The sequence below is a fragment of the Chiloscyllium punctatum genome, chromosome 19, assembly GCF_047496795.1.
Source record: "Chiloscyllium punctatum isolate Juve2018m chromosome 19, sChiPun1.3, whole genome shotgun sequence".
NCBI lineage: Eukaryota > Metazoa > Chordata > Chondrichthyes > Orectolobiformes > Hemiscylliidae > Chiloscyllium > Chiloscyllium punctatum.
In genome coordinates, this window is record NC_092757.1 from 50,305,803 (window position 1) to 50,321,385 (window position 15,583).

The 15,583-nt window shown below is 41.3% G+C and overlaps 1 protein-coding gene across 2 annotated transcripts in view; it reads left to right on the plus strand.

The window, feature by feature from the left end:
- The window catches only part of ap2b1 (adaptor related protein complex 2 subunit beta 1), a 310,350-nt gene that overhangs the window by 123,046 nt on the left and 171,721 nt on the right, over positions 1-15,583 (plus strand). For both annotated transcript variants that reach the window (XM_072589357.1, XM_072589358.1), the window contains exon 14: positions 1,998-2,196. In XM_072589357.1, coding sequence (XP_072445458.1) covers positions 1,998-2,196 — 199 coding nt within the window. The remainder of the gene's footprint in view (positions 1-1,997; positions 2,197-15,583) is intronic.

Here is a 15,583-nt window from a genome sequence, read left to right on the forward strand (position 1 = left end):
CTCTCTCTCACACACACTCTCTCTCTCACACACTCTCTCTCTCACACTCATTCTCTCTCTCACACACACTCTCTCTCTCTCACACACTCTCTCTCTCTCACACACTCTCTCTCTCTCACACACACTCTCTCTCTCACACACACTCTCTCTCACACACTCTCTCTCTCACACACACACTCTCTCTCTCACTCTCACTCTCTCTCTCTCACACTCTCTCTCTCTCTCACACACTCTCTCTCTCACACTCTCTCTCTCTCACACTCTCTCTCTCTCACACTCACTCTCTCTCTCACACTCACTCTCTCTCTCACACACTCTCTCTCTCACACTCTCACAGACACGCACTCTCTCGCTCACACGCACTCTCTCGCACACACGCTCTCTCGCACGCACGCACTCTCACGCACGCACTCTCTCTCACGCACGCACTCTCTCTCACGCACGCACTCTCTCTCACGCACGCACTCTCTCTCACGCACGCACTCTCTCTCACGCACGCTCTCTCTCTCACGCACGCTCTCTCTCACACGCACGCACTCTCTCTCACGCACGCACTCTCTCTCACGCACGCACTCTCTCTCACGCACGCACTCTCTCTCACGCACGCGCACTCCCTCACGCACGCGCACTCCCTCACGCACGCGCACTCTCTCTCACTCTCACTCTCTCTCTCTCACACACACTCTCAACCACCCACCTAGACAGACACACACAAACAGACAAAGACCCACATGCACATATATATTTTGTGGGGTGAATTTGTACCTGCAGAGTTACATTGTACTTAGCTCAAAAACTGCATGCATTCATGTAAAACTCTTCTCTCACTTTTCAGATTAGAATCAGTCTAAACATCATGGCATAGACAGAGAAAACAGGGGGCTAACACTTTCAACATATTGTCTAGCTATCACCCATTGTTATAGCTAAACTGAGAATGCAACTTTTAAAAAAAGAGTTTTGTGATTTACACATGAAAGAAGTGAAACTATCATGGTATTCGAACAGATGAAAGACTCAACAGACAATCAAGGTATTTTTCAATGTATAATTTCAGTTACATCACACTGTAAATTTTTGCTGTAAATTCTGTGCCTTAGAATTGTGTCCTCCACTATCACCTGATGAAGGAGCTGTGCTCCGAAAGCTAGTGTGCTTCCAATTAAACCTGTTGGACTATAACCTGGTGTTGTATGATTTTTAACTTCCTTCACACATGCTATTCTGTCATCTTGACTTCTGCTTCTCACTTAAACTTCTAAAGCTGCCGTCACCTAAACCCTCCTTCCTTTGAAGTTATCAAAGTCTTTTAAAGTTTTCACTGCCGAGCAGTCTTGTCTGGAGTTGTAGTTTGTGTCTTTATTATTGTCTCACTCTGTACAGTGCTGAGATGCAGGAGTGTGATTGTCAGTACCTGAGTGAAGAGACTTGAACTGTTGCCCAGAAACACAGTTGCTGAGCATCCGTGGAAATTTCAATTTTCAACTGATTTAATGGCTGGTACAATGAGGGAGCATACTGCTGTGATGTGGATAACCGGTTGCTCTGTAAAATGTGACCAGACAGCTGATGAGTGACTGAGAGTTTCACTGCCTTTGATTATAATAGTAACTCATTCCATAAAATTTTGGTCAATACCCTCAATTCACCCTCAATTCACTCTCAATTTGCACTGTTACTGCTGATATGCATCTGTTTCCCTGTTGGCTTTTGTACATTTTCATTAATAACTATAACTTATATGCACCACCGTTCTGTAATATATCTAAAGATAAGGCAAACTGCAATTGTTGGAGGGTCTGTATCTCAAATGCCTAAATGTTATCCAAATGACCTTCATTTTCCAAGCCATATGTACAGATATATGATAAGTGAATCAGTGACGGATGCATTGCATTCTACTGTCAATTATTTCGCAAATGTCTGCTCCTCATTTGAAATCATTCCTTGTACTTTATAGGCACCAGTCTGTAATGCTACATTTCTCTCTCCTTTAGAATTGAGCCTGATAGTCCAGTTGGGCCAACCCCTGCAGCAAACTTGACTTTGGAGCAACAGCCTCAAGTTATTCCATCCCAAGGTGACCTTCTGGGTGACCTGCTGAACCTTGACCTGGGTCCCCCTGTCAATGTGCCACAGATGTCTTCAATGCAGATGGGAGCTGTGGATCTTTTGGGAGGTGGATTAGACAGTCTGGTATGTGATTTGTGATTTTTTTTTTGTTTTGATTTGATCCAAATTTTGGAGAAAACAAACTCATGATCGATATGTTGAATCCTGGGCACTCATTTCACAAAGGAGCTGCAGAGCTAGTCAGTTAAATGAATGTGTCCTTTAAATACTACAAAGTAAAAATAAGCAACATTATGTTTACCTTTGAAAAATATAGATTTTCAGTTAGAATGTTTAACATGTGAGAAAGTGATATCCTGAGACAAAATGTGTGCAGTTGAGAAACAATTAGATGCTTCCAACTCTACTGAAATTACAGTGAGGCAGATTAGTGCTGATAGTGGGCAAGCCAAACACTTAAAGGAGAAGGAAAATGCAATTTTCTTGACATTTTAAGAAGTTAAGTGGTGTACGTCCTTGAATAAAAGTTACTTAAACTCGAAAGGGGGAGAAGAAAAGGCATTTCAGTCATGAGTCTTTTTCCAGTTTATGAAGATTTATGATTTTGGAAGTGTTGGGCATACCCTTGAGGATCTAACCCATGTTTTCCTGCCATTTGCCTCCCTGCATTAAGCATTGTAGCTGTTTTGAGTTCATAGAACTACAAATTCTTGCTACGGTTAATACACTAAATACTGTAGCACTGTGCAGAACAAATTTCTGGTCATAATTTGTCAAGGCTATTGAGGTTTGAGGGATTGCACCATAGAAACACAAACCAGGAGCAGGAGTGAGCTATTCGGCTCTTTAAGCCTGCTCCACCATTCAGTATCATCAGAACGGATCCTCCATCTTATTACTGTTGTCTTGCATTGTCCCATACCTCTTGTGCCTTTAAAGTCCAAAAAGAATCTGTCTGTTTCTTGGATGTATTGAGTGATTTGGCTTCCACAGCCTTCTGTAGTAGGAAATTCCGCAGGCTCACTACCCTTATTGAGTGTAGTAATTGTTCCTTATCTCAGTCTTAAATAATCTATCCCATATCTTGAGATTGTATCCCCTGGTTTTAGATTCCCTAGCCAGAGGAAACATCTTCCCTGCATCCAGTCTAGTTTGTATTTTATATGTTTCAATCAGATCTTCTGTCATCCTTCTAAACTCTGGTGAATACAAGTTCAGTTGATACAATCTTTCCACATGGGACAGTCCTGCCATCCCCAGTATTAGCCCAGTGAACCTCCACTGCACTCCCTCTATGATAGGTATATCCTTTCTGATGCAGGGATACCAAACCTGCATAGAATACTGAATTGTACTGAAGGCCAGTATGCCATTTCCTACCCTAATTTGTTGTACTTGCCCTGTCTACTGCCATTGGCTTCTGGACAAGAACCCCCAGACCCCTTTGTACATCCTCACCTCCCATATATCACTATTTAAATACCACTCTTCCTTTCTGCTTTTCACATCAAAGTGCATAACTTCACAGTTAGCCACATTATGCCGCAACTGCTGTGTGTTTACACATTCATTCAATTAAATCACCTAGCAGCCTCCTTGCATCCATCTCTCACCTCTCAGTCCCACCCAGCTTCATGTCATTAGCAAACTTAGAAATATTTCATTTGATTCACTCATCAAAGCCAGTTTTATATATATAAGCTGGAGCCTGAGCATTAATCCTTGCGGTGCACCACTAGACACTGCCTGGAACTCAGAAAAAGGCTCATTCATGTTTTCTGTCTGTTAGCTAATTCTCAGTCCATGCCAATATATTATCCCCATTCCATGTGCTTTAACTTTGCCCACTAACCTCTTATGAGGGACTTTATCAAAAGCCTTCTAAAAATCCAAATATGCCGCACTCACTGGTTCTCCCTTTTCTATTAGTTATATCCTCCCAAAGCTCCAGGAGATTTGTTAAGCATGATTTGCCTTTCGTAAACCCTGCTTGCTTTGTCCACCTCTGTTAGTGCTTTCCCAGTGTTCTGTCGTCCTGTCACTTATAGTAGACTCTTGCATTTTGGGCTCTTGTGGCACAATGTTAGTGTCCCTACCAGGAGACTTAGGTTCAAGTCCCACCTGTTCCACAGGTATGTGGTAATACCTCTGAATAGAGAAAATGTAGAATCTAACACTTTCCCCGCTACTATGATGTTAGGCCAACTGGTCTGTAATTCTCAGATTTTTCTCTCCCTCTTTTGCTCTCTCTTTTATATACTGTATAGCGAGGTTACATTTGCCACTTTCCAGTCTGTAGGAACTGCTTCAGAATCGATAGAATTTTGCAACATGAACACCAATGCATCCCGTATTTCCAAGGCAACTTCCTCCAGTACTCTGGGATGCAGGATCTGCCCTAGTGATTGTGAGCCTTTAACCCCATGAACGTTCCCACCGCCATTTTCTTATTAATCCTGATTCCGTCATCTCATGAGACTGTCAGTCCCCTAATGTTTCTGTGAGGTTATTTGTGCCCTCTTTTGTGAAGACAGCATTAAAATTAGTGCTTGATTCTTCTGCCATTTCTTTGTTCATTTCTAGCCCCACATCTCCAATGGTCACAACTAATTTTAAATTTAAACAAAAAAAAAATTGCAGATGTTGGAAATCAGGAGCAGAAAATAGAAATGGCTGGAGAAACTCAGCTCTGGCAAGAGAAAGCAGAGTTAATGTTTCGGGTCCAGTGACCAGAGTTCAGAAGAAGGGTCGCTGGATCTTGAAATGTTAATTGTGCTTATCTTCACAGATACTGCCTGACCTGAATTTCTCCATCCATTTCTGTAATCTTAAATTTCAGCAGAGTTGCCAGTTTAATGTATTTGTATTGTAGACCATATCTGGTTTAGTCTTTGGAACAACTCAGACAGATTTCTTTGGGTAACCAAATCTTGTTAGCTCTTCACAAGGGATTATGTTGCTTCACTTGCAGCCTGCACTTGACATTCCCAAAAAAGCTGCTGTATCATGGGCTCAGTGACTGCTTGTATTCTAGTTGTTCACATTCCTATGACTGTTCCCATGAATTCTGGAACCTTCATTGCACAAGTCATCTCTCAGGTATAAGTCAATTTTTTTTCCCCAACAGCAAACTTCACCATGCCAGTATGTGTCCTCTCCTCTAATCTAGCTCGGTTGCAGAAATGCTTATGAATTTCCTTCAATCTTCATCATGGCTGCTGTGAACTGTTATGATGTGAAGGAGCTGGTGTTGGACTAGGGTGAACAAAGTTAAAAATCACACAGCACCAGTTTATAGTCTGACTGGTTTAATTGGAAGTACAAGCTTTCAGTGTGCTGTTCCTTTGTCAGGTGGCTGGCTGGTGTTGTGTGATTTTTAACTATGAACTGTTAGTAGCACCCGGCTTCTTCTGAGACCTCACAGCTCTAAGGACTTTTCCTGAGTCCTGACTTAGCTGCCTACTAACTCTGAGAACTTGTTCCTGAGTTCTAATAGACCACAGATATCTATCTGCTCTTGAATTCTAAGTCCCTAAATGTGTAGACTCTGCATAGTTTAGTTCTATTTGCAGTCCAGCCAAACTGTTATTTTTGCATACAGTTTACATTTCTTCCTATCTGTCATCTTCTGCAAGTAACTGTGACCTCAGAAGCATTCTTCAGTGATCCTTGAACTGTTATGGATGGCCTAATGAAAACCTTGTGACCAATCCTGCCTTTGTCCCTCGTCAATATTAAATGTAACTTTTATATGGAGCATTCAAATTAGCAGGGTGACTTGAATATGGTAACCCTTAACTGTCTGTTCCTGAATGTTGAATGACTCTGTGCTGGTGCAGACAGCATAAAATTGCATACACAGAAAAGTAATTGATCAAAATACCTTCACTTTCTACGTATACCTTGGGAAATTGTGGAAAAATAAGGGCTGTCTTATTATGAGAGTTGACATCATAGGGCATATGTGTGTAACCAGTATGACTTCAGTAAGTACAGTATAGCGCAAGTACACTGAGCAATCAGAGGTCTTGACTTTGGTATTGTAAGTTGTACCTTATTGAATTCATCAAATTTCTTCTGTGAGTCTTTTAATTTGGAGATTAGTTTAATGTCCAATTCAGTGTTGCTCCCAATAAGAACTTGCTGGAGTGACAGTTCTATTTGCTCTGAAATGCTAGTTCTGATTTTGAGAGAAAAAAATAATTTCCAAGTTTGATTAGATGTGTTAGGGTGAAGTAATTCAGTCAGGTATTTTTGATTTGTTAAGAGGTTTTAAATTGTTTGTAGGCAGTGTCAAAGTCTCAGTTCCACTTTTTGTTTGGTTTCTCACATCCTTGGTAGAGGAGCTAGAGAAATTAAATTGTCCTATGATTTTGTTTTTGGTGTCTAAATGACTAATTTAAGCAAAGATATCATATCAGCCCCAGTATGTTGCTTCAGGAGTTCCTCAGGACAGTGTCCCAGGCTGAACCACCTTCAGCTGCTCCATTAATGACCATCGTAAAGTTAGAAATGATGATGTCTGTTACTGACAGCACAATGTTCAATTCTATTTGCAATTCCTCACTGAAGCATTCTGAGAGTGTGTAGACAGACCTGGACAGCATTCAGGCATTTGGTGATAAGTGGCCATTCCCAACAAGAAAGTATCTAATCACTTCCTGTTGACATTGAACAGCATTATCATTGTTGAATTTCCCATCACCGTGATCCTGGGGTCAGTAATCGGTCTGAAACTCAAACGAGCCAGTCACTAAATAGCGTGGCTACAAGAGCAGATCCAGAGGCTTGGAATCCTGCAATGAATAAGTTACCTTTTTATTTACCAAATTCTATCCTTTATATCTACAATGCACAAGTTATGAGTGCAATAGAATGCTCTTTAATTTTACTGGATGATTGCCACTTCACTGATGCTTATGCTCAAGGCTTTCCAGTACAATACATTACATTTTGTCCATACCCTGTGCACCACCTTAAGCATTGCCACTGGTGTGCTGTGGCAGCAATATATAGCACATACAAAATGCACTGCAACAACTCACCAAATCTCCTGCAATGGAATCTTCCAAACCCGTGATCTCTACCACCTAGAAACATAGGGCAGCAAGGAAACACTATAACCAGTACGTTCTCCTCTAAGTTGCACATCACCCTGACTTGGTAAATCTCAATGTTCTGTCATTGTTGCTGGATCAAAATCATGGAGCTCCCTCCCTTGTCGCATTTTGAGTATGTGACCTACTGCAGTTTCAGGAAGCAACTCAACCACCAGCTTGTCAAGGACAGTTCTACATGAATTAGATTGGACATACAACAAAGAAACAGAGCATTTCACCTAAACAGTTCCTGCAAGTAATTCTGCTTCACTTGATTTGCCTTTCAACTTCCCTCACCTAATTCGAACATTGTAACCTTCAACTCCCTTCTCCCTCATTGATAATTTTTAATCAATCTATTCAAAGATGTTGTTACACAACTCTGGAGCGGGTGGGATGGAGTCCTAAATCTGGGCCTCCTGGATCAGAGATAGGAACACTATCATTGCACCATAAGATTAGTTGGAAGCACTAGCTTTCGGAGCGACGCTCCTTCATCACCTGATGAAGGAACGTCGCTCTGAAAGCTAGTGTGCTTCCAATTAAACCTGTTGGACTATAACCTGGTGTTGTGTGATTTTTAACTTTGTACACCCCAGTCCAACACCGGCATCTCCAAATCATGCACCATAAGAGCCTTTGTTGTTCTTCAAGCTTCTTCTGAATTCCTGATCGGATATCTTGGTGACTGTCTTATGTTGACTATCTCTAGTTACATTCATTCACGCAAGAGGAAAGTCTTTTTATCCACTCTATCAAGCCTTCTTAAGACGTCTGTTAGGTCACCCCTCAACCTGTTACAAGACAAAAGACCTTTAACCATTCAATCATCTCCTAATGTCTAGACCCAGGTATTTCTGCAACTTCTCCAGCTCCTCTATATCTTTATGTAATATGATGACCAGAGTTGCATGCCATATTACAAGTGTGGTCAAAGCAAGGTTCAGTTTTGTTTAGCTTAACTTTCCTTTTTTTAAATTCTAATTTTCAGGAAATAAAACCTAGTTCTTGGGTATTTTTCCCCCCACAGATTTCCATGTGATAAGTGACTTCTGCCTATCAATGGGAGATTGGGCATTCATAAAATTATGCTGAGCTTCATCTGTTAGGAACAATAATTGCTAACCTTGTCAGCAACACCCATATTGTATGAAGGAATAATAAGAAAAGCATGTTTTTGCCTTTGCTGGCTTTTAATATATTGTCAAATCAAATGCCAGCACTGTACAAGTTGGCATATAAAGAATGATCACTGAGAGACTGGTATCTGTGTAGCTGTTGGAGAAAGTGAGGACTGCAGATGCTGGAGATCAGAGTTGACAGTGTGGCGCTGGAAAAGCACAGCAGGTCAAGCAGCATCCGAGGAGCAGGAGAGTCGATGTTTCAGGCAAGAGCCCTTCGTCGGCAATGTCGATTCTCCTGCTCCTCGGATGCTGCCTGATCTGTGCTTTTCTAGCACCACACTCTCGACTCTGTTTAACTGTGTCCAGGGTTAGAGGGAAATGCAGGACTGTGGGAGAAAGTGATAGAAGGAAATCTAAAAACCTTGGCCAGTAATTGTAAAGCAACTCCTGCTCCACCATTGTAATTTTGGCACAAGATATCTTTTCCCTAGGTTGGGGGATTTCAAGGCCAGTGGACCTATTTGTAAGGTGAGAGGAGAAAGATTTTAAAAAAGGCAAGGGACAACTTTTTTTACACTGAACACGGTTCGTGTGTGGAATGAATTTCCAGGAAAAGTGGTGGATGCAGGTACAGTTAGAACATTTGGATAAGGTAATGAATATGAAATGTTTGGAGGGAAATAGCTCAACGCAGGCAGGGGGGATGAGTTGAGGTTGGGATTATGGTCAGCATGGACTGGTTGAACCAAAGGGTCTGTTTCCGTGCTGTGAGATTCCAACTTTATGACTTTTAAGTGCTGCAGGGAAAAACTCAGTGGAGATTTCCAGTCTTTCTTACCTTGAAACATTCTCCAATGTCAGAAAAAAAAACCAGTATAAAATCTAGATTTTAGAAACAAAAATGTGGCGGTCAAATTCCAGTCTCTCATTTCTATCGTGGATTAATGAGTGTGTTGCAGCCTTGTGGCTACAGAATCCTCTACCATTGGTCCTGATTAAGTGTTTTTTTTCAACAGTCCCAGTGCCAGCTTCCTCTTGGTCAGTGTTTCTGTCCAGGGTTAATTTCATATGTGGTGTTGGACCAACTCTCTGCCCAGACATATTGCTGTCAGATGAATTCACCACAGATGTCCCAGCGGAGAGCTAAATGGGGAATAATGACACAGCTCGGAGGAGGGGATAGTATAGTGGTCATAAAAGGAGTTCCAGATGTTAAAAAGAAATAAATTGATGTAAAACATTGGGCCAATTTTTAAGACAATCAAAAATGTAATAATTCTTGGACACAAATTGAAAAGAAACAGATGAATCGAAAAGTACCAACATATATGTGTATTAATTAGCAGTGGCATTACTCCTCCACATGGCATTTAAGTGGATCATATGTATAGGGGCTTTAATTAATACATCCATACAGGGAAGGAATGACACCCACCACAAAGTTGTGCCTTATCATTGCAGGGAGTCACATTGTTTGTATGTTAGTTATTGTAGTTTTATGGGGTTGCTGGGATTTGACTGGGATTTTATACGTACTGTTAACAAATCAGAACAGTTTGAACTTGGTGATAGTTGCTGATGTGCACCCTGATAGCACGTATCTCTATTTAACAGCCCACAAAAATGCAAACATTGACTCCAGTTCTACCCTTCACCACACACTGCAGGCAGACCCACCCATGCTTGCCTCCATTACAGAATCTTACCCTGCCTCAACTTCACCACAGTGAGCCAGGCACTGCATCACACTCATTACCAAGGGGTTCTCAGCTTTGGGATTGACTGCCCTGTGATCCTGAGCTTGAGTAAAAGCAGCTGAAAAGAATTGTAGCTGGGAGAGAGGGTGAAATTAACAACTTAAATACCGTTATTAAAGTAAAGGTGAGCAATTGGCAATCAGGTAGATATTTCAAACTCTCTTCCACAAACAGCAGTAGATATTGGATCAGTTGCTCATTTTAAATCTGAGATAGACACGTTTTCGTTAAGTAAGGGTAGTGAGGGATATGGCCCAAAGGCAGGAATACAGTGTTAGGCCTCTCATCAGCCATGATCTCGCTGAATTGTGCAAAGGGCTCAAAGGGGCTGAATGGCCCACTCCTGTTCCTATGTTCCTATCACTGTGCAGAGAGGCATTCAGAAATTCCTCCACATCTGGAATTGGGTCAGTGAACCTTCCCTGGATTGTATGCAATGTCGAATAATTTTCCTCGGATGAGGGGACCAAGGTTCATGGTATTCCAGCTATGGTCTGACTCATGCCTTGTATTGTTTTAGCAAAACCTCTCTATTTTTATACTCCATTCTCTTTGAAATAAACGTTAACAGTCCATCTGCCCTCCCTATTACCCAAAGAACTTCAGTGCTTTTGGGGTTCATGTATAAGGACCAGCCCAATCCCCATGTGCTGCAACTTTCTACAGTCCTTCAGTTCTTCCTGCCAAAGTGCATGAGCTCACATTTTTCCACATAAAATTCCATTTTCCATGTATTTTCTCACTCACTTAACAAACTGACTTCACAACATTGAGAAGATGAATGGGACACTTTCATTTATGACCTGAAGAATTGAACATATAGGTAAGGGTGCTGTTGTTCAGTTAAATGGGCCATTTGTGAGACCACAGCTCAAATCCTGCAAATAGCTTTCATCCCCTCAGTTAAGGAGGGTATTCAAGGGAGGATTACTGGATTGATACCAGAATTGAGTGGACCACCTAATGAGGAAAGGTTGGAGAGGCTGGGCTTGGTTCCAGTGGAGTTTAGTGTGGGGGCTGACTTGGTTGGAATACATAAGAACCCGGATGGTCTTGATAAGGTAGACAGAGTTAAAAAATCATACAATACCAGGTTATAGTCTAACAGGTTTACTAGCTTTCGGAGCACCGGTCCTTCATCAGGTGGTTGAAGGAGCATCGCTCCAAAAGCTAGTGCTTCCAAATAAACCTGTCGAACTATAACCTGGTGTTGTGTGATTTTTAACTTTGTACACCCCAGTCCAACACCGGCACCTCCAAGTCTTGATAAGGCAAATGTGACCTCTTGTAGGTCAATCCATAATAAGAGGGCACTGTATTAAAATTAGAACTCACTCTTTCAGGACAGAAATGAGAACAATTAATTTCTGAGGGTTGTGCAGGCTTTAACTCTGCCTCAAAAGGCAGTTGGAGGCAGTACGATTGAATATTTTTAAGGGGGGGGGTAGATAGGTTTTTGCGTGCCAGGGCAATCAAGTGTTATCGGGGGGGAAATGTGGAATTTGAAATAAAAACCAATCAATCTTAATCTTATTGAATAATGGAGCAGGCCTCAGGGGTTTCCTCTCTAGTTTTGTATGTTTGTGTTTGTAACTGTTTTGGATTTAGCATCCATATATTTTATAGACACACCACCTTACCATAGAATGAATCAAAAATACACGTTGTGGAGCTCATCCTAAAACTTACTGTCACATCTCTGAATCAAGTGTAGTGCAGTTGGTCACTTGGAAACTTGTGGTATTCTGGCAGGATTCATGGGCGTGGACCTGTTTTTAATATTGTAGCTATTGGACTTTGGTGAGTACTGGCAATTTGAGTGCTACCCTTCACACTTATGTTCATTGCCAGTTTCTATTGGACGCGTTCCAAGTGTAGTGCTGATAAAGTGTTGTCTTGTATTTTTGTTGGAAAATGTTTGGGACCATGAAAATGACTGGAATGGAATGATCAGGATTAGAGTCTCTCATATTCAATTTTTAATGCTAATTTATTGCTTATAGTGCTTAGCTTTTTAACTGAAATGTTGAGTATAAAGCATAACTTTGATTTTTTTGTGTTAATTACTTTGTCTGAAGCATGCATGACACGATGGGGCAGGTCTGCTTTAGGTTCTTCAAATCACGTGCACCAGCTAAAGAAAGACTCAGAATGTTTTTGAAACCAGATTCCAAGCATATGAAGAAAATGAAAAGAGATGAAGAAAAAGCTTCAGAAGGGTTTGCTGACAAGTTCAAATACTTCTCTCCTTTGTGCAACACATTTTCTTTCAAGAGTGTGTTGAATTTTGTTTTCTGTGAGGAATCAATTTTAGAGTGTATGGTTTTGCTGAAAGAATTGATTGAACTCATAACTGTGAGAATGCACAACTCCGGTATTCCAAGCCAGTAAAAGCAAAATAAATATCAAGTTCTAATCCCTGTTTAGGATTCGAAACTGCTATGGCTATAGTTACTTTAAGGCATTTGTGTGAATTGATATCACTATGGCACTTCCGCCTGGTAGTATCCAGTATGGAGCCTAAATAATAATTATCTGGTGTTCTGATCTGTGTCTTTAAGGCAATGAACATGCCCCAGAAAGAACCATCGCCTCTTGATCTTGTAGCATGACACATTTCTGAATACCCTGCTATCAACATCTTGGGGATTATCATTGGCATGAACCTGACCGAGACCAGCCATATAAATATTGTGCCTCCAAGAGTTGGTCAGAAACTAGCAATTCTGTCGAAAGTAATTCACCTCCTGTCTCCTCAATGCCTGTCTTTTAGCGATAGGTCTAGTGTGTGATCTGGATCTGGAGATGTCAATGTTTGAAGCTTTCAAGCATCTTGAATTCATCCAGGACAAAACAGCCTATTTGAGTACTTTCAACCACTCTTCAACTCACCACTTTCAACATCCACTCCCTTCACCACTGACACATTGGCTGTAATGTTATACCATCTATGAGATGCACTGCAGTAATTCACCAAGGCATTTTCCCAAACTATGACATGACTACTGTTGACCATCATCTCTGTAATTGAAGGGCAAGGACAGCAGGTGCATGGAAATATCACCTGAAAGTTCTCTTCCAAATCACACATCATTCTTACTTTGAAAATAGTGATGGAAAAGGATAGGTGTGATCTAAAAATTAAAGTTCTTAATTAACATCAGGCCAATTTTGATGGTATTAGGCAGGAGCTTTCAGAAGTTGATTGGGAGAGGCTTTTCTCAGGTAAAGGAACAGTTAGAAAGTGGGAGCCTTTCAAAAATGAGGTAGAGAATTCAGAGGCAGTTTGTTTCTATTAATGCGAAAGACAAGGCTGGAAACTTTCGGGAATGCTGGATGACTACAGATATGCTGGATGACTACAGATATTGAAGTTCTAGTCAAGAAAAAGAAGGAGGCATATGTCAAGTATAGACCGCTGGGATTGAGCAAATCCCTAGAGGAATATAAGGGCAGTAGGAGTATATTTAAGGATATCAGGAGGGCAGGAAAGGGACATAAATAGCTTTGGCAAATAGGGTTGAGGAGAATCCAAAGAGATTCTATAAAGGTGCCTTACTCCCTCCTTCATTACTCTTTTGCCCTTAAAGATCAGCAAGACAGTCTATGTGTGGAACCACAGGGTAAGATACTAAACAAGTATTTCACATCAGTATTTATCATGGAGAAAGACATGGAAGTTGCTTAGGCAAATAAAGAATGATAGCTTGAAAAGTGTCCATATTACAGAAGAGGAGGTGCTGGATATCTTAAAATGCTTAAAGGTGGATGAATCCCTGGGACCGGATCAGGTTTATCCCAGAACTCTGTAGGAAGCTGGGGAAGTAATGGCTGGGTCCCTTGCTGAGATATTTGTATCAACGATAGTCATGGGTGAGATGCCAGAATACTGGAGGGTGGCTAATGTGGTGCCATTATTTAAGAAAGGTGGTAAGAAAAAGTCAGGGAACTATAGATCAGTGAACGTAACATCAGTGGTAGGCAGATTGTTGGAGGGGATTCTGAGGGGCAGGATTTAGATCTATTTGGAGAGGCAAGAACTGATGAGGGATAGTCAACATGGCTTTGTGTGTGTGGAAAATCATGTCTCACTAACATGGTAGAGTTTTTTTTTGAAGAAGTGATAAAGAAAGTTGAAGGCAGAGCAATCGGTGCTGTAAGTACAGACTTCAGAAAGACATGTGACATGGTTCCACGTGGTAGATTGGCTAGTAAGGCTAGAAAGATCACATGGAATGCAGGGAGAGCTAGCCAATGAATACAGAATTGGCTTGTAAATAGGAAATAGAGGGTGGTGTGACCTGTGGTGTGCCGCAAGTATCAGTGCTAGCTCCCCTGCTTTTCATTATTGACATAAAAGACTTGAATGTGAATGTAGGAGATATGGTTGGTAAATTTGTAGTTTAATTTAGATAAATGTGAGGTGTTGCATTTTGGTAAGGCAAATCAGGGCAGTGCTTTTATAAACCTCAAAGTTGGCCTCTCGGGAATGCCGCTGAACAAAGACTTCCTTGACGTTGCAGGTAGGCAGGGTGGTGAAGGAAGTGTTTGGTATACTTGCTATCATTAGCTATAACATTGAGTTTGGGAGTTGGGAGGTCATGGTGTGGCCGTACAGGACATTGGTTAGGCCACTTCTGGCATACTGAGTTCAATTCTGGTCACTCTGCTATAGAAATGATGCTGTTACCCTTGAAAGGGTTCCGAAAAAAATTACAATGATGTTGCCAAGATTGATAGGCTTGTGCTACAGGGAGAGGCTGAATAGACTTATTTTTTTGCCTTGGGGTGTCAGAGGCTGAGTGGTGATCTTATAGAAGTTTATAAAATCATGAAGAGCATGGATAGGGTGAATATCCAAGGTCTTTTTCGAAGGTAGGGGAATCCAAAACTAAAGGGCGTAGGTTTAAGGTGAGGAGGGAAAGATTGAAAAAGACCTAAGGGGCAACCTATTCACACTGAGGGTGGTACGTGTATGGAATGAGCTAGCAGAGGAAGTGGTGAAGGCTGGTATAATTGCAACATTTAAAAGGCAACTGGATGGGTATATGAATAGGAAGGATTTAGAGGGAAATTGGCCATGTGCTGGCAAATAGGATGAGATCAGTTCAGGATATCTGGTCAGCATGGACAAGTTGGATTAAAGGGTCTGTTTTCATGCTCAGTAATTCTGATTCTTAAGACAATTATGAATGGGCAATAAATGCTGCTCCAGCCAAAGATATTCACATCTCTGGAGCAAATAAAACCTGGCCAGTGCACTCTGTGGTTTCCTGATGAAGAACTTATGCCTGAAACATTGACTCTCCTGCTCCTCTGATTCAGCCCGATTTGCTGCACTTTTCGACAATGTACTCTGTGGACAATCCAGGTGATTATAGATGTCCACCTCTAGTTTACAAGATTCTTTCAAATGCTGAAGGCATTTGGGATGGAGAACACCTGCATAAACATGATTATGATGTATCGTGGTTTAATGCAGTTTTAGAAAGGGACAAAGATCAGTGGTGAATGTACCTAACTGGAAGGG